This window comes from Melitaea cinxia, chromosome 26 (genome assembly GCF_905220565.1).
Source record: "Melitaea cinxia chromosome 26, ilMelCinx1.1, whole genome shotgun sequence".
In the NCBI taxonomy this organism is placed as follows: Eukaryota; Metazoa; Arthropoda; class Insecta; order Lepidoptera; family Nymphalidae; genus Melitaea; species Melitaea cinxia.
The window spans coordinates 7,142,265-7,163,288 of NC_059419.1; the positions used below are offsets into that span (position 1 = coordinate 7,142,265).

The 21,024-nt window shown below is 31.6% G+C and overlaps 1 protein-coding gene across 1 annotated transcript in view; it reads left to right on the forward strand.

Moving 5' to 3' along the window:
- The first annotated feature begins 6,780 nt into the window (after positions 1 to 6,780).
- Positions 6,781 to 21,024, forward strand: part of LOC123666445 (dihydropyrimidinase) — a 62,525-nt gene continuing 48,281 nt past the window's right edge. Inside the window, exon 1 of the mRNA XM_045600537.1 lies at positions 6,781 to 6,873. Coding sequence (XP_045456493.1) covers positions 6,832 to 6,873 — 42 coding nt within the window. The 5' untranslated portion in view covers positions 6,781 to 6,831. The remainder of the gene's footprint in view (positions 6,874 to 21,024) is intronic.

The following is a 21,024-nucleotide window of genomic DNA, read 5'->3' on the forward strand; positions in this document are numbered from 1 at the left end:
ATATGGTAACATAGAACTCACTATCTCGTGTAATAAACGGTTAATAAATATACGCTACAAAGCATTTTACAAGACAGAGGCAATGTAACAACATACCAAAAAATCAAAATATCATACCACACCGTTCAAGAGTCACCGTTTAAGAGTTACAAAAGTCAACAACTTCTTTAGCCTCTACTGAAAACTATCAAATCTACAGATCGGACTTTATTCTACGGATGAGTCGTTTTATTTATGTGTACCGAAGAACAGAATATCCACTTAATTCAACTTTTCTGGCGAATAACGTCCCCACCCAAAAACTAACTTTATTTAATTTATTAACTTACGATTACCAAAAGTTCTTATTTATATTATATACGAGTACTCCAAGAAATGGCTCATTTTTGGTAATTTGGTCATTAAATTAGTAAAAAGATTATCAACTGAAGTAAATCATGAATTTCGTGCTAAATTAAAAGAAGTTCATGTCAATTGTATTTAATTTTTATTGGCATCTACATTTAGTGGGCGAGTGATGTTTCAGTGTAAATTAATATTTAAATACTGTTTTTAAATCTCCCAGATTAACAAGACAAGAATTCTGGCTAGTACTGTAATAGTAAGTATATAAATGTTTAACTGTGTGGCAAAGGCATCTTCTTAATCAAGAAAAGCCTCTTCAGATAGTCGGATAAACATACACTTTGCTGGTGATAACACTTAATTACCATTTAGACAGTAAAGCTCAGCCGAGTTAGCAAGGTCTTTATTTACTTGATTTGATTTTGTATCATCGTGACCTATTTAGTCACCTAGACTATATATTAGTTAGTAGTTGTCAATACCTATCTGTTGTTCTGTTTTCTGTTACGTTGGATAATTATTATTACTTATTCACCAACGGAGAAACTTGCTTCGCCGCTATCAGGTATAGAGGTCAGGAAATCAATTCCTTTCGAAATTAGGTTAAGCGCGTCTATTTGTATATAAATTGCTCATTGCTTTTAAATATTTAAAATCGATTTAAATTAAAGGAATAACTCCCAAGCTTTCCATTTCGAATAAAAACGAATTAATTTTATCTAAATCACATATATTCGGCGATAGCAAAACGTAGCCACTTCAAGTTATAAGTGCATTATCAGATATATTATATACTGGTAATATATGCAATATGTTGATAAGCAGTTTTATCGAATCCGCGAAGGTCAGCACCTTCAACTTAACCGAAAATGTGATAGTTTTTTTATCATACATCAAATTAATGTGTAATAATTATTTAATTAAATTTTTTCCTTTATACCACTAGGATGCCAAACACACGTAGGTACGCTTAGCCTGAGTGTAAGGGGTTGCCATAGCCTATGTACGTCTGCAACACCGGGTGATTCACAGTTTTCCTAACTATTTTCACTGTCCAAAAATTAGATTCTCAGAGAGTTTTGAAATCTGTATTATTTGGGCGTAACCTTCTGCAAGGTTGAGGTATTTTCTCAGTCGGGTTTAAAGCTCTAAATTTTGGGCAAGATATTTCCTGGTGTGACGGCTTTTTATTTACTGAATGAGATTACTAGTTAGTATTAGTTATTGAAATTTCAACTAACGATATACACAAAGTTAAATGACGAACATTTTTTTTTCGTGGCATATACTTTTTTATTTTCTTTTTATTTTTATTTTATCAAGGTCTACATTTAAAACGTTATTTACCAGTAATCCTTTCAAATTATCGTAAAGCTCGGAATAAACTGTGATGTACGAAAGTAACTCAATATCCAACGTCGTCCCTTTACTGACAGCAAATTCACTTTAGCACGCCTTATTCGATTCCTATTCTATTACATATCAGCTTTGATTTACGTTTAATAAAATGTTATTTGTTTTTTACAAATCAAAGAATGATATACATATTTTCGAAGATGTTTTTAGTACTTTATTTGTCAATTATGGTAGGTAGTATAAAATTATCATTTATTTCTACAAACATAATGTTATATTCAGCAATTTTTTTCTATGCTTGATTATAGAAAAAATAAAAACATTCAGATTACATCCGATAATTTGTATTGTCACGAATAAATTCAACCACGTCATTCACCTTGGCATGTGATGATGATGATGGCAGTGACTTTCTTCTTAGTTAGTTAAACATGAAGTAATAATAATAAGTTGAGGTAATTTTACTGTTAAAATTTGATACCACAACTAACTTCGATAATTCAGCATTCAATATACGCAAAGAAAACGCTAGAAACTTGTAAAAACAAGACGTTTAATAATAATTAGTGGAGAACATAAAATTAATTATAGATTGCAGACTGCTAAACTTTTATTAACGAGGAGTTTTTAACTACACATGGTATTTGGGACACTAAATTAATTGCGTTGTTAATGTTGGACCTCATTGTTTGTACTTATCTTTTGTTAAATGCCTCTTCCAGGAAAAATAAATAGCAACGCTAATTATATAGTTAATCTTCTTAAGTATTATCTCCGTCAAGGTTCCGGCAAATTTTGTAAACAAATCCGATAAACTTAAACTATGATTGCTATTACTATGAATTGAAATCAAGGATAACGATATGATAAAACAATTCATTGCGAAAAACAAATGATATTTGGATGCCGAAAAACTTATTATTTTACAAATAAGAGAGGTATGTATACTTACTTCAATTTTAATATTAATAATTTCATATGAACACAATATACATATAGTACATGTAAGCATAAAATCTGCTATCAAATTTCAGTTCCCGGCAAAGCCGTGTTTTTTTAAACAGGAAAAGAGCTTTTTGGAGAAAAGGAATGAAGTTTTTTAATTGCTGGATGATTCTAGTGTTTTTCAACCTTTAAAAGGAATCGTATCTAAAAGCAACATTGGCTTTAAAATAACTCGATAACCTTTAAGTTGTATAATATAATTCTCATTTTGGTCCTGTAAATCCTGTAAATGAGAGTAAGTCATTTTTTATTTATTATTTAAATTTAGGTCGCTTTCAGGTTATACTTAACTGTCGAAAACCGGATAAATTATATCCAAAATATTTTTCGGCCGTAGCGCCGGATAAACCTTAAAGGACAAATAATTGTACCGGAAAGTATTCGGATTTCCTCAACTTGTCTATAAAAAAATATGACGGCGCAACCATTATTACAAATTCAAACAAAATTTGTTTTCGGTTTGCTATAAAGCATATTATGCTTTATTGTACATAAAAAATGTATAAAAGGTGATTTTGGTAGTTTTCAAACAATAATGGTTTTTTTTTTCAAAGGTGGCAAGCGTTCATGCCCGCTGTTGTTAAGCGCATAGGTACTGTAGCTTTTGAACAAAACCAGGAGATTTGTCAGTGCGTTATCGACCCTATTCCTATCCCTGACCCTCCTCAGCAGCTCTGGTTACCTTACCCACCACAGGAACACAACTTTAGTGATTTGATATTATTTAATTATGATCTTCTGGTTTAAGTACTACCTTGTCGCACTGCTGCAAATGTTAAGCAAAATATTTTCTGCTGTGACCTGTCTCAAAAAATATACAAGTTATTATAATGTGTAATGAAAAATGATATTCTTTTAAGAGTCTAAACGTAAACACACCATTTAAGGACAAAGTCTTCCGAAGACTTAGTTCGAAATAGTTTAGAACAATGGCTGTTATATGAATTTACAAGAAATGTAAACCATTAATTCAGGTAGTCATAGATAGTAGCAGGCGTTTTTGGTTGGAATAATGAAAGGCAAAAAAAAAGGGATAGGATATGAGTGTTCCTACAAAGTGTGATTGAAAGTCATTCGAATTTATTCCGAAAATTTTGCCCTACTTTTTAACCGACTTCCAAAAAGGAGGAGGTTCTCAATTCGACTGTATTTTTTAACCGACTTCCAAAAAAGGAGGAGGTTCTCAATTCGACTGTATGTCTACTTCTCTACTTTTCGAGTTATATCTAATAATGCGTTTTTACTTGACGCTTTTTTCGTCGACCTACGTTGTATTATACCGCATAACTTTCTACTGGATGTACCGATTTTGATAATTCTTTTTTTGTTGGAAAGGGAATATCCCTAGTTTGGTACCGTGATAAGGAAACCAGGAGCTGATGATGGGATCTCAGAGAAATCGAGGGAAACTCTCGAAAATCCGTAATAATTTTTTACTGGGTGTACCGATTTTGATAATTTTTAATTTAATCGAAAGCTGATGTTTATCATGTAGTCACATATAAATTTTATCGAGATCTGATAACTACTTTTTGAGTAATCTTTGATAACGCGTAGTTGCTTGACTATTTTTCGTCGATATACGTTGTATTACTCGTCGATGTAATTGAAGTCGGTTTTTTCGTTTGCGAGCAAACACAATTATTTTAATGTATGTTACATTAGAACTTTTGACCGGGTGGACCGATTTCGACAATTTTTTTTTAATCGAAAGGTGGTGTGTGTCAATTGGTCCCATTTAAATTTATTTGAGATCTAACAACTACTTTTCGAGTTATATCTAATAATGCGTTTTTACTTGACGCTTTTTTCGTCGACCTACGTTTTATTATACCACATAACTTTTTACCGGATGTACCGATTTCATAATTCTTTTTTTTTTTTGTTGGAAAGGATATATCCCTAGTTTTGTAACATGATAAGGAAACCAAGATTTGATGATGGGATCCCAGAGAAATCGAGGGAAACTCTTGAAAATCCGCATAACTTTTTAATGAGTGTCCCGATTTTGATAATTTTTAATTTAATCAAAAGCCGATGTTTATCATATGGACAAATTTAAATTTTATCGAGATCTGATAACTACTTTTTGAGTAATCTTTAATAACGCGTAGTTACTTGACTATTTTTCGTCGATCTACGTTGTATTACTTGTCGATGTAATTGAAGTCGGTTTTTTTTTCGTTTGTCTGCAAACACAATTATAAGATACCTACTACCTCCTATTACCACTTAATAACATCAAAAATCTCTCTAATTTCTATTTCCAGACAAAAATATCTATGTACAATATTCATGATACTGGATAATATGTAAAAAATATTTTAAATAAGGAAATTATAAAATATATATGAAAATATAAGCAAGACAGTCGTTAAAATACTAATAATGCCGAGTACGAATTTTCAGAAAGTGGCAATCATAATAAAAGTCTATTAAGTTGATTTTCCTTCTACTTGCTATATTTTACCCCTACCAGTAGAAAACTATAAGAATCGCGCGGTTTCATTTGCGTTGATTGTACCTACTCCGCTCATATTTTCACGAAATTCGTAGAGTTGAACTTTCTAAAAAAACATTAACAAACAAATTTTCCAGAACCAACCCGCACGCGTGTTAGCATTATTCATATAAACAAAGAAAGTTTTCACAAAAACTGAAATGAATTGATCAATATTAAGCAGGTGGGTATAAATTTAAGCATATTTCATATACCAAAAAAAAAAACTTATTGCTGATAATACTGCTAATAATATACCAAAAAAAAAAAAAAAATATTGCTGATTTTTTTATATCAGCAGTAGATCTCGGTACATTTTATTTAGCCTATGCTAAATTTTAGAATGTCTAATACCAGTTTGAAAACAGTTTTAAAATAAATTTGATCAATAATCTCAATTTGTTTTAAGTCGACCGAATTATTTTTAAACAATCTTCAATCTTAATCATAATCTGAATAACGATCTTAATCGATAAGATTGAATAATTTTTTTTCAATAAATTAAAAACGTAAAATATTACAATATCGATATTAATCATTAACGATAAACGGCATGCAACATTTAGGTACTATAGTAAAAATAAAAATAAATCCACTACAATATTTTTTTTTCTTTAAAACTTACAGTGAACGTCTGAATCGGTATTCGGCTGTTATAATTTTAATCTAAAAAATCTATATTATTTCAAAAGTAGATATTTCTAAATATAAAAATAAGTAATAAATTTATATTTAGTCTAAAGTAATTTTCAGATTTGTGTTTAATTTTACGGGGAAATTTTTTATTATTTTTTGTCTTAACTAAACTATCAAGTATATTCTAAATTCTTCTATTCATAAACACATAGGCATATAAAAATTCCTAGTTATTTCTGTAACAAAGCCAAAAATATACTGTAACATTTGTGTTAAGTAAAAAATATTTTACCGTCAATCCTGGTTTAAGGTGTAACGTGGGCATTAGTGCAGAATAAAATATTACACAAACACTTTACTTCACATTGAAATAAAAAATAATAGTGTCTTCTATCATTAATATTGTGTGATGAAACCGGCGCCAAAAGTCGGTATCACCCGACGCATGTTTCGATTGAATGTTTTGGTCGGGAAGAGTCGGCCAAAATCCCTTGTTGTACTTCGTATTGACTTTTAAATTTTGCTTGCGACGCCATCTATCGTTGCCGTGACGAAATTTCATTTAGAGATTAAAAATAACTTTTGAATTGATATGAATAAAGAATGATTGTAATTAAATTTAATGATATTTTTATAAAACTGAATTCATTTACAAATTTATTCAGTACTTTATGATCGGATATTGATTTCACATAACGATATTATTGCCATCTCTCGGAGCGTTTTGGTACAACTGAATATTGTTGCTTGCAACAATATCTCTTTTAACCATCCAATCAGAATGAAACGTTTTTACGCATGCGTATAGGAGGGAAGTATTTTCATTGAAAGAATAATCAGTGGGTTGTTAAACGTTCGAAACGTTGGTTAGTTTCGTGTATTTCGGCGGACTCGGCTTTTGCGAAAGATTTAATTTACGCAACCGCCTACACATTTTATAAATAAAAATCTATTTGATTAGTGAATAGTGTGATTGGATTATCGTTGAAATGACCACCGCGCCAGTGAAAAAGGTTCCCATCCATTTGCAGGTATGTAACGGTCGAGTACAACCTGTTGTTTTTGCGTTATAATGAAATTTTTATATAAATTTAATAAAAGGAAAGATGAAAACTACTTTTGATGCTACAATTGTAGTAATTAACATGTTAATTTTATAATATAATATATATCTACATCAAAGTAGTATAGGTATACACATAACATCGTGCGTATAGGTACGTTTCATCTGAGAAAATTTGTGACCTATTTTTCTTCTAGAATTAGGTTGCCGGTCGGTTCTTGGCAGAGTTACATTTTTGTCTGTTGGATAAGTAAATATTTTGAGGATACAAATATTATCATGAAATTATTATAAATATTAAATTAATGAGGTAGGTACAATTATTGTAATGTTATCGCTTTTATTACCACTAATAACTTGGCTTATCGTATTATAACAGTAAAATATTTTTGTTATTTTATAGTTATCGTTTAAATTTAATGTACCTACGATTTTTGGTAGGTAGTTAAAAAAATACAAAGATTTTAAACGCGTAAGTGCGGTTGGTTCGATTCGTTAACAATATAATTGTGTTTGCTCGCAAACAAAAAAAAAAACGACTCCAACTATATCGACAAGTAATACAACTTAGGTAGACGAAAAAATAGTCAAGAAAATACGTATTATCAAAGGTTACTCCAAAAGTTGTAATCAGATCTCGATGAAATTTTAATGTGACCACATAATAAACATCGGCTTTCGATTAAATTAAAAATCATCAAACTCGATACACCCAGTAAAAAGTTATGCGGATTTTCGAGGGCTTCCCTCGATTTCTCTGGGATCCCATCATCAGAACCTGGTTTCCTTATCATGGTACCATACCAGGGATATCTCCTTTCCAACAAAAAAAGAATTATCAAAATCAGTTCAAACCTAAACGACGAATTTATCCCCGATAATACATAAAAAAATATATGTACGGTCGAATTGAGTTGAAGTCTGTTATCAAAATCAAGAGCACTTTCGAATCTTCATTTTACAAATAAAAAAACATGAACAGTAACAAACATTTTACAGTTAAAAAGTAGTTTGCTATTAATTAGGTATGTAAAAATGTAACAAAATTTTGGTTGCTAATTATGAAGCTACAAATAATTTATAGCCTACTATAAGGAAACTAATTAAAATTTTAAATGAATTCTTCAACCAGCCAGTACTTTAACGTTCAGACTAGAGGTTTATTATCTCTGACATCGGTTAAGGGTGAGTCGAGTTTTGATGGGTGAATGACCCTATAACGTACCCGCAAAGGGTCTAGGTTGGCAACAGTACGTGACATGCGCAATACGGTTTGGCTTAGAGCAAAAATCGACTGGAATTTACATACAAATGCATGAAGATATTACTCTCATTCATCACGATCTCCTTTGTAATTAATTAAATAAAGAACTCAAATATATTTTTATTACAGTATGAATTTTATTTCTAATAGACTATGTTTGATATAACTGCCTTATTCGTTTAATTGTAATATTTTTTTATTAAAAAGAACAGTTATTGGCGAGGGGATGATAACGTTTTTTATTGTGCGTAAATTAATGTAAACTCAAAAACACAGACGTAACAGGCGTTTCCATTGTAATAATATTTTTAATTTCTTCAGCAATTTAGTTATAGAATGTAAAATTTACGTACATTTTTTATTAAATTTAAATATATGATAAAATACGTTTTAAATATATTTAAATGTACAAAATTTTATTACTTAGGTCATGTGCCGCCATTGTAACTAATTAACATATTTACTGTTATAATATTATTATCTATTTGTTTTACTTACTGTTAATTCTGTCTTCAAGGGCATTATTTGAGACTTAACGGTATTTTTATCTCACTTTTAAAAAAAATTCAGCCAGTATTAAATAGGATCAATTCAGTGAACTGTGAACAATCAAAAACTGCACACATTATAGGTAGTTCGGCTATTTTATTGATTAAACTCTTACCAAAAATTTATGGTCTCAATTTACTTAAAATCAATCAAATAGAAGTAGTTTTAGGCACAAGATTCATTTACTTCTAAATAACGACTGCTTTCAATGCTTCGAGCAACAATCCCAATTCTGGTATTTTTTGTTAATTAAATGATTTAATTTTCAGTAATCTATAACTTAAAACTAGAATCAAAAGTAGGAACTGTAATAAAGTAACAATTAACTTACGATAGGATTCAGCCTGTAACATACCATTGATAGGGGATTAATAGGGGTCTTTCTCCACGTAGGAGAAGAATCGAAAGTTACTTTACCTAATTCATATTTAATTTATGCAATAAAATTTCTTGTTAATTTTTATTACTTCTTTACTTTACATAATTAATTAAAGTGCGTTTCAAAATTAGTTTATTTAAAGTCAAACGAGTTGATTTCAGTATTACCAAGTTTAAAGAAAGCATTCACGTAAAAATTGCATTCGAACAGTAGCCTAAAAATACTCTTATTATATAGTATTATCCCAAAGTTACTCATATTACTACTATTTAATGAAAACGATATACTTTCTAAATGCGCGGGTGAAAACGACCCAACTCTAGTCGATCCGTGTATACAAATATTTACTTAAGTCCAAGATAGAACGATCCGATAAAAGTGTTTTAAATAAATAACAGTAGATAATGTCAACATCAACTCATAGGTACCTACAAGAAATATTTGAAATAGTGTAATTTACCAAAATTTACTAATGTACTTCCGAATCTTTTATTTCAGTTTTAAGCGCTTAGATTCAATGAAACACCTAGATGTAAGGTGGTACAGGTAAGGTACAGCAGACTGATAGTACAGGTGTCTTACAAAATTTTGAGTAGCTCAAAGGAAGTATGCAACTCAGTTCTATAGAAGTTCACAGCCAAATAATGTTCTCAAGTGTGTTCCTCTGATATGTAAACCGAAGCTCTTGGAGATGATCGAAGTTAGGCAATGTGTTCATTGGTTGCGATTTACGCCATGTGGATTAATGACGTGAAACGCAGGTGAAACTGCGCTGGTCACAAACAGTTGTAATGATTCTATTGTGCTGTGGTGTAGGTACTATCCTCGTTAAAATAACTAGTGTCACTTAGTGTTTTAAAATGGTTTTTAATCTTAAGAATCTTATAAAAGAATCTAAAATGATTACTTAATTATTTTACATACTTAATTACAATAGATATCTGATGATCTGAATCAGCCCGTAAATGTCCCACTGCTGGGCAAAGGCGTCGTCTCAATATAGATACTTGGTATATATTTTTAATATTTGTTGAATATAATTTTATCATCATCATCATCATCGTCATCATGATAATTTTATGTTACAATTTTCAATGAAATCATTGGACCTACGATATTGTTGTTAGCGAATGACGTAAATCAAATATGCCGTGAATACTAAATAAAAATAATACTGGAAGTAGCAGTAGTTATTTAAAAATTTATACTCAACGGTTCCCAGTTGGAGATCCTATGTTAGGAATGTATGTACTTGTATGGGCTTAAGCTAACTAATAAATACAATCATCATAGTTTATACGAGTAAGGTATACTATACTACTAAGGGTACTATTGAAACAAAAATTTACTACTATCAACGTATTTAATTATAGTATATTATAATAATTGGTCAATTAAGTTATAGTGTTTTAATATACTTAGTTAAATAAAATTAAGTAATTTTTCCTTGCACACAATCTAAACGATTTAACGACGCATAACACACACGTGTTAAATTCGGTAATGTTACTATTTCATATACCATCTAACTTTACATATTAACATATTAACACTTCTAACGCAACCGTTAGGGTTTTAAATTGTACAAAAAAAGTTAATGCCGTTGCCAGCAGTTCATTTCCATAGTACAGTAATTAGCATAAATAATAATAAAACTTAATGCATACCCATGCTTTTATTCCGTATTATAACGTTGCAAATCTGATGATGAAAAAGCATTATACCCACATTTTGTTCATATATCGCATTGTACAATATATAAACTTAAATAAAGTACAATTTTAAAAACATAGAAATTAATGAATTTTGTTCTAAAATCGGTTTCGCACTTCTGTAAATAATAGTAAATATAATAGTAATTATGGTTCACGTATTGTTTTCTGTTTACGCGAATTTCACTCATTATAATGAAACAACTTTTTCGGATTATTAAGTTTTTTAGATGTCCAACGTTTGGCATATTTTACAGCAACCATGGTCACGAGATTCTAAAATCCGAAACGATGATGATAAAATCCGAAAAAGTTAAGTTTTTTAATTTAGTTTTTCATTATAATGTAATTATGGCGTTGTTATGGTCGAGTTGTAGTTTGTACCAAATGCTTGGAAATTCCCAAGTGAAATATTTGATAACAATCTAGAGAAGGGGATAATCATCGCGTTTTAGATTCCTCTAGCAATAATTAATTCACCTTATTAACATTATTTAAAAGTGGACTATGCTTATTTTATATTGAACTAAGTTTAGCCTGCGGTTTTTCTCGTTAGGATTTGTCCAAAAATATACTACTACTTATCTAACATATATTTGACGATTTTTGGTCTTCTTAAATATATTAATCTTTATAGGTTCGTACCATGCAAAAAGAGATAACTTACTTATTTTTTTAAAGCCTAATATTGCTCAATTCCGATTCAAAGTCTTGTGCGCCTAAAAAAACTGTCTAAAAAGATATCGTAGGATCAGGTCAATATGTAATTACTTTATAGATTCCTATATTTCTTTACACATTTATCAGAAAACGTACAATAAACATTACTTAGCAATAAAAGTCGCCACTCATGTGTACGTAAAAGTGCTCTACTTTTACGAGTCGTTTAAGTTTTGATACGGTTTTCACTACTTGATACAGTTATAGGCGATCGTCTGTCCATGACCGTTTGGAACGTTCAAATATTCTCTTAAAATTCAATATGCGTACTGGCCTTCAACTCGTGCGTCTACCCAGTAAAATTTCGTATACTCTTATTACTTGACAAACATCGTGTGACCTAAACCGGAAAGTAACCTTTTGCACGTTTAATAAGGGTGACATAAAAACCAATTAAAAAATAAACCTCGTATAGAGAATGCAAATAATATCAAAATTTTATAGACCTTTGTCTTATTAAAACAATTGTGTTTTATATGGTTACTTATAAATCTTTATCTTGATCAAATTTGCGTTTATTTTAAAACAAAAAAAAAAAAAAACTAACTACAAATACGCATTATTAGGTATAACTCAGGAACTAGGTACTCGTAAGATCTCGCTTAAACTTAAATGTGAGACATAGCATGACAAGTACCATATACTTTTGGATACGAAAACAATCATCAAAATCGGTGATAATCAATATCGGTGTCATAGAACTGAAAATATACTTAAAATATGTTCCTCCTTCATGTCAAAATTTCATGTCTACAACATAGCCCATGCGTCAATAAAAACTACTCTTTCTTTGTGGTTGGGTAAACCACAATTAAAATTGTTTGTCTGACAGTTGTATCACTTAATGACGACTATAAAGGGGTTGTTTTGTTTAAAAAATACGTAAGTGTTGCCTCAAGCTATTAAAACTTCCGTTTAAAAAGCAAAGGGGAGACGAAGGTCAGATGGCAATCTTACCCCGTAGGTTTGCGAATGTTGAAATGTCAAGTTAATTACGGCTTACCACACTTTAGAGTTATAGTAGTTTTTTAAACAAAGTCTGCCAATCAAGTCTTGCGATCTGTTCTGATAATATGATCATGGCGCTGCACAGTAAATGATATAAACAATAATGGAACGTGTGTTTCACATTTGAGAGTTGCAGATAATGTCACCATCATAGCTGAAACCTCCTTGAACTTATATAGCATGTGCTATGCTGAGTAGACTTTTTACTTCTTCTTGCATTGGTTATCGAGATCCTTGAAAAAACCATACTAGTTTTTATGGAACATTACATTCCAAAATTAAATGTGAAGGTCAACCACAAACTTAAACGAGCAACTTTTGGTTTTGGATAATTTGAAAAAGGAAATTAACAGCTTGGATAGCACATAAGAATAGTTTAGAAATATAGAAAACTTGGTCCGGTTTTTTGTCACTGGTATTGCTATGTTTAACCAAAGTTTTCAGCGTTTTGATCTGTTTGGATACAATAATGTGAACAATAACACCGCCAACTTACTTAATATTAGCAAGCTGTGATGAGAAATGAAGTCATTGTTCATATCCAAAACTAGATACATAGACATAGCTTAAAAGATGAACATATCGCATGCCAACATACCAACACCAATAAACCGGTAATAATATAAATATCGAAATATAAAACTTTAACCATTACGAAGAATTGAATCGATCTTTTTAAAGTTATCCCTAAATCTATTTTCGCTACAAAGGGCTCGTCCCTTACAAAGGGCCGTAACAATGATTTATGTCCCAGAGTCACTCGCGTTTTAACCGCACGTCTCGAAAATCAACCGTTAAAGGAAACATGATAATTTAGTTCTTAAGTTTTACAGCATAGAGCACAAAATTATAAAGGAGCTAGCTGACCCCGTAAACGTTGTTGTGCCATCATCATCGTCATGTTATTAACCCCCCCCATAACTTAGGGGTATGAAAAATAGATGTTGGCCGAGTCTTAGACCTACCCCATATGCACACAAAATTTCATAAAAATTGGTCCAGCCGTTTCAATTTTAGTTGTAGCCTCTAAATATTTATTGCGTAGTGTAATATTTCTAACTATTGAAATGGTAGTAAAAAAATATAGTTCTGCCTGATAGTAAGCGAAATTTACCGACGCCGAATATCAGGAGCATTGCAAGAGCCTATCCTATCCCTGATCCTCCCCAAGATATCCTCCACTATTTGAAAGCAGTATTATTTAGCTATGATCTACTGTAAAGTAGATATATACTTCCTTAATAGGACGGCACCAAATTCTCACTAAAACGGGCAATCTAATCATGCTTCTTTACCTGTTAGAGTTGTGTTGAGTTCTTAAAAATATAAGTATCACTGTATATAGCACCTGGATGTACTTAAATGTTACCCTAAAATAATATTTTATACTTTCAATTTTTAATATGTAAGTGTCAAAAAAAAGGTCTGGCTATGAGGCCCGCAGGTGTCAAATTGACACCCCTGATTTATATCCTGACCCAAACAACGCCATGTGGAGTTTAATTAAAACCTGTCTAGCGGTTTTCACTTGATTACACACAGATAGTATTTCAAAAAAAAAAAAAAAAATACAATGTTCTCCACACTAATCCTTGAAAACATGTGGTTGCATACACGACTAAGATTTTACGTAACCTCACATGAAATATATTTTAGTTTTCAGGTTATTAACAGATTTTAGGTTATTAAACATCACAATTGTAATACTTTTGTACAAAAATAAATTGGATAAATGCAATAAGACATGTGAAAGAAACGACGTCAAAATATTTTAGACGTGTATGATGTGTCTATTAAAGACATGAAAAAAATATGACAAGCATGTGCCGGGTGATCTCATTTTTATGTACTTATTTCGAGTTTTGATGATATAATCAAGGAGTACTGGTACATTTTATATACGAGTAGGTACATACATTAGATTCATACAGTAGTTCAAAGATTTTCCTAGTGCAATACACAAAGCAATACAAATGGAAACCAAGTCTAGTTTTCAATTGTCCAAGTTAAGCAGTGTTGTAATTGCCAATAAAAACAACATATTTATAATTTTTCTGAGCAAATACATTACATATAAAGATATATTGAATAACAGTAAATTCTTTGGTACTTATTTCTAATGCCGATTACATTTTTTTGATAATATTTTAAATTGGACTAAGTAAGATTTGTATTTGCGATTGACACACTAAGTATATAAAAATTGAAGCACCAAAAAAAAAAATAAAGATAAAAATATAATAAATAATGTAGATGTTATTATGAAACAGATGTACAAGCATCTAGTTGAGGCAAAGGGCCCTAGGAAGTAAAAAGGTCGACGTCAGAGCTTGGTAACAGATTGATTGAAGTGCTACTAAAAGCCCGTTGTAGTAGTTTAAGGGTACCTCACACTTAAAGCGATTTGGTAACGATGATTTCAAATTCCTAAATGTACAAATGAACAACGATTTTAAATGAAAAGTAAATAGCGGAAGCGCTTATCGAACTAATAGTGCACGTGATATGTGTATATAAACTCTTTTAAAAACAATATAATTCAAAACAAATATACTTTGTTGTAAACCTAATTAAGACATTTTACATAAAAAATATCTAAAAAAGAAAACATACGTACAAAAGGCGGTCGTATCGATAGAGCGACCTCTTCTTTATAAGATAGCATAAAGTTTAATTATAAACAAATAAGTAAGCGAAAGTACAATGTAAGCTTAATTATTTTTCGTTCAACTGCATCGGCATTATTATTTGACACCTAAGAAGATGGAAAACTCGCATTGTGCCAAATCGCGTTCCGTAGACGCGTTGAAAAAACGTCGTGTGCACAGGCCTATAGGGTAGGCATCTCAACAAAGGGAGGAGGGGGGACTATCTTGAATAGAGTGGATACGAAAGGCACTGTTACGCTTTATTGATTTTTCTAGAGAACAGTGTATGCTGTTGTATTTTTCGTAGTAGATGTATGTGAGTTTTAATTAGGTAAACTTATTCTCTATCAAACAAACCAATAGAATAAATGTAAAATATATTTTTCTTTTTCAACTTTATTACAATGATATTGCGCATTTTAAGAAAGGAAGTTGTCTCTTCGATCAAGGGATCATCAAAGAAGCAAAACAACTACATACATACAATAATACAAATAATTTTCAAGATTAAGGATTAGCATCGCTCTATTTTATAATGAGTCAAACAATAATAGAATTTCTATCAAGTAATTACTATTAATTGCCGTGCTCAGCCGGTCGAAACGGAAATCACCAAATGCAAATACCAATTTAAAATTACCCAATCATCGTACTCCCCCATAAAAACTCTTAACTCAATTTACAATAAAAATATCTATTATTGTAACATATTAAACTATATTTTACGTTAAAATAAAAGGAGATTTTGAATACCCCGTATAATAATATTTATCTTTCTTAATTTGGCAGGTGTTATTTGATTTTGAAAATGTCTATACTAATAAATGGGATGCGCTTTTATGTTCGGTAATACTCCGAAGACTACTGAATCGATCGGCTTAATACTTAAGTATAACCATAAGATGCATTGTATTTCGGAGAAGGTTTTAGTATATGACATGTTGTTGATTACTTATTGTATAAAAATTATGGACGGCAGAGGTCGCTAGTATTGCATAAATGAATAAACCATAACTGGGTTTAAGTGATTTGGCAATATTAAACCCATATAAAAATATACATATGTATTTTGGGCAAATCTTCCCGCTCATTTACTTTAAATAAAATCAACTTATGTATTTACTGAATTTTACATTTTAAATGTCGACCTATGTTAATGTTCCCGGTCAGTATATAACCTGTAATCTTGTGAATATTAATCATCTTGGCCTTGATATTATAACTAAAATTAACTGTACGTTGTGATTTATTTTCTTAGTTAGTTTGCAGTCCAGCAGACTAGTTGGCGCAAAGGTCACGTCTCTGGTCTGTGGCTGTTGCGCTGGCGGTTGCAGGTTCGATCCCCGCATATGACAAACATTTATACTGGCAATACAGAATACAGATGTTTGCCGTGGTCTGGATGTTGGTGTAATCCTTGTGGGTCTCCCCACCGTGCCTCGGAGAGCACTTTAAAGCCGTCGGTCCCGGTTGTTATCATGTACACCTGATAGCGATCGTTACTCATAGTAGGGAATATATCTGCCAACCCACATTAGAGCATCATGGTGGATTAAGCTCTGGTCCTTCTCCTACATGGGGAAAGAGTCCTATGCCCAGCAGTGGGATATTACAAGCTGAAGCAATAAGCAAGGGAATAAATAACATCGCGACGTATAAACCACGAGAGCTTGTTTCAATCTTAAGATAATTCTCGTAGTTTTTTTTTTTTATTATCTTATCTCTTGAACGTGACCTTATTCAGACACGAGTGAGTGTGCGTTTAAAGTGTAAATATTTTGCTACTTTGACTTTACGCTTCAGTCTGTAATATCCCACTGCTTGGCATAGGCCTCTTTTCCCATTTAGAAGAAGGATCAGAGCGTAATCCCCCACGCTGCTCCTTTGCGGGTTGGCGGATATTGACTTTTCTTTAGCCAACTCATAATTATATATGTATCGCTCAAAGATAATTTTCAAGTAATCCTAATATTAATTCGTTTTATTTATTTGTCATTTTCAGGCAAATTTTCTTTTCCGCGTTTTAGCGACAAAATGTTTAGAAAATGTATAACCTCGAGTTGAACATCGTCAGAAACCGTATTGCCTTTTGCCTCATATTTTATCAACATTTCATACTGTTCAATTTGTGTATGTTTATAGCTGTTGTCTTTTATAGGGTCACAATATATGTGATATATATTAAATAAGAACATACAAATTTAAATTATAAAATATGGATACATACCTATGTATACTGCACATAGTATAGCATAACTATAGCATCGAAGCCGAAAATACAACGGCAATTCATCTAATGTTTCACTTGTCCATGGGAGGCACATATAATTGTTTGGTCATTTTTTTGTTAAAAATGTGCAATAACTCACTGAGTGCGAATTGGACTAACATAGGATGCATCTCGTAATATCCTACATGTAAAATAACGTTGATAAAACTAGAAATGCTTTCATTAGATTTTTATATATCAATTTCGCTTAAAGAAAATCATGTATATAAAGATTTAGATTAGAACGCGCCTATAAAATGTATTATATTATTTGCCTCAAAGGAATCTAAGTTATGAGAAGGCAGTTGTCAGATAACGATATAAAAAGTGAAAAACAAATGCAATAACATGGTGTACGCATGTTTTTATTTTTTTATTTTTTTGTAATAATATTCGCCGATAGCTTATCAGTTTCTGTTAATAACATCTCTCATCTCATCTCGAATCGGTGTTACGAAATTTAAGATAAGATCGAGATATTAAGTATGTTACTGTATGCTTTCCGATTTCGTACACCTGAAAATATCCGCTGTTATTTCTAAAGTTGGTTGGATGAATATTTTTTTAGAAATAAGCCCGCGTCTTATACAACTTTATAATGTATTGTGCAATAAATAATTATGTATTTATAATTAATAAATAAATAAAAACGAGTGTGCTTTAGACCACACGACTGAAGTAAAACTTCTTTAGCTTCATCTATGTTTACATGTATTTGTTTATATATGTATAATATATATACGTATATAATTACATATATATACATACATATAGATGGACCTCTTTCTATTGCCTCTACAGTAATATACGAAACGTAACTCTCTTTCTCTCTTTACTAACTTATATCTTCCTCTCAACTTCCGTTCGCATCGCCCGATCATATTTTTGGTAAGGCTCTCGTCACGCATTCACCCACTCCCCAAGTCAAGCGTGCGTAAACAAATTTCACTTCAAAAACGACGCGTTTAGTTCTTGGTTAATTAAAATACCTGTAAACTATATTTATTGGTAATTTTTTTTTTTTTTATATCACTAGGTCGGCAAACAAGCGTACGGCTCACCTGATGGTAAGCGATTACCGTAGCTTATAGACGCCTGCAACACTAGAAGCATCGCAAGCGCGTTGCCGACCCAATCCCCAATCCCCCCCAGGAGCTCTGGTCACCTTACTCACCAACAGGAACACAATACTGTTTGAAAACAGTATTATTTTGCTGTGGTCTTCTGTAAAGTCGAGGTACTACCCCAGTCGGGCTGCTCCATATTTTGAGCAGGAAATTCCTGCTGTGCCCTACCTCAGTTAAAATTAAGATTTTTACCTCAATGGATGCATAAAAAATCGAATTAGAAATGTGGAGACCAGTATAACATTCAGAGTAAAGAACAGCTAATGGCGTTGTTAAGCTGAATATTTTATGGGCGCGTAATTGCAATGTGCTTGCAATTGTTAACTCTGTGAAGCTGGCAGTGGCAGATACCCTGATGAACAGACGACCTTAAAGAAGTTGTTGTCAGGGGAGTCTAATTTATAGCAAGACTAGCGTTGCTGATTGAATGACCATGAGAGACTTTTAGAATATTAGCGTTTCTTGTCTCAGAACGCATATATCTCAAGATACACTAAAGCGAATTTTAGAAAAAGATATAAAAAGAAACGAGCTGAGGTTCCCAAGAGTAGACCAGGAGCAATAACCGTAATATGTAAAATACCAAAATTTCGAAAATGTTTACAGAACTGTTACTGTTATTGTTTTTAATTAATCATTAACCCCTCAATTGGAGCCAAAGTAAAGCTATCTAACAAAATTGATTTCATTGTATTTATAAAGTCTTCAAAAGTTTTCTGTGGATATCTTCAGGCTGTTGACATTGGACGAACTCTCCAGCTATGTGACATAGCATATTATGCAATTGCTTAGTTTGTAATATGAATAAATTCGACTCAAACAATGCAATTTCAGTAGAAACAGACCCCATTACGTAACTCTTCCTTATAGCGACCGGAAACGTAAACATGAAGTTCACTGACACTGCTAACGTCAAGAAAACATCGCACATAATATATCATGCACGTTTCTAGTCTTTGCATTATTAACTACGAGTTTCGCGTGGTTTTTCCCGCTTTATTTTAGTACTTATTAAATTTTTGTTACATTGTAATTTACTTTTCCCGTCTTTTAAGTATTTAATGTTTGTGTGTAGTTAGAGTTTTGCGTTATAGTGTGATGTTTTATAGCCTATGACTTTTTTAATATTCTGTTTAATAAAAAAACAAATCGGTCTCGTAGAATCTAAAACGAAAATAACTAAGAAACAAGATCTCTTCTGTGTTGTATTAAAATGTTCTGCATTATGAGTTATGTTGCTTACTGCATGGTTATTACGTCTAAAATAAAAGTAAACTTTATTTATTCAGGGTAAACATTCGTTCTAAATAAACAAAAATTATCGTTATTTGAAATAAACAATCATATTTTTTACTTTTATTTACCCCGGACGCAAAAAGGGGGGTGTTATAACCTATAGGTTTAACGTGTCTGTGTCTGTGTATCTGTCTGTGGTATTGTAGCTCCCAAACGGATGAACCGATTTTACCGCGAGTGTTCTTAGCCATGTCTCATGAAAATCTGTTCAGCCGTTTGAAGATAATCAACTCTTTTCTAATTGATTGGGGGATCTGACTAACTTCCTTATGTACTATCGATTTGAAATTTGCTACCGTGCTAGTTCAGTTGTATTGAAAGTATCTGGTAAGGTAACCATGACCTGATCAGCCGTTTGAAGATCATCAGTTCTTTAATAATTGATCAGGGGATCTGACTACCTTCCATATGTGCTATAGATTCGAAATTTGGTTAAAATTAAAACTAATATGATATCTACCTAGTACCTAACTAAGTTACTAACTTGAGTAACTAACCACTATAAATACTTTCCTAATATTACACCTACTTTAAAAAGGACAAAATAAAAAAGTAAAATTCAAAATTTTAAAAACCTCCCGAAACAAAAAAATAAACTGTAAAAACTAACAAATAACATTCTAAACCTATTATAATTATTATTGTCACATATATAGTAAGTAGTAAGTAATTCAAATATTTTTATTTTCCAAACGTCATCGCCTGGGGGACCGCTAAAGATTATAAAGTATTTTTCCAACAACAGCTAATTAATTATTACAAATTACATTTAGGTACGAGAGATGTGCGGTATGAGACCTGAGGGTCGTTGCAATTTGCGACTTCACTTGTTTTTCTCACTAAGCGGTTGTATTTGTATAAAAATGTTTTATTGAATAATTGAATTCACATTCAGTGATATATATACTAGAAGGTAACTAGACCTCCTTGGTAATTAGATAACAAAACCCTTAAAAATTCCAAAGTAACATAATAATTAATAGAATTAAGAATATTTATCTTCTACCTAAGGTTGACAAGGCCTTCTCGTAAACGTTTCTTTTAATTTTATCATCATATAAGAACCGCTCCGTTGTGCGCGTGCCGTGTCGACTACTACACGACGGTTTTCGAGTTCGATTCGAGATGGTTATTTGTATTTACAAAT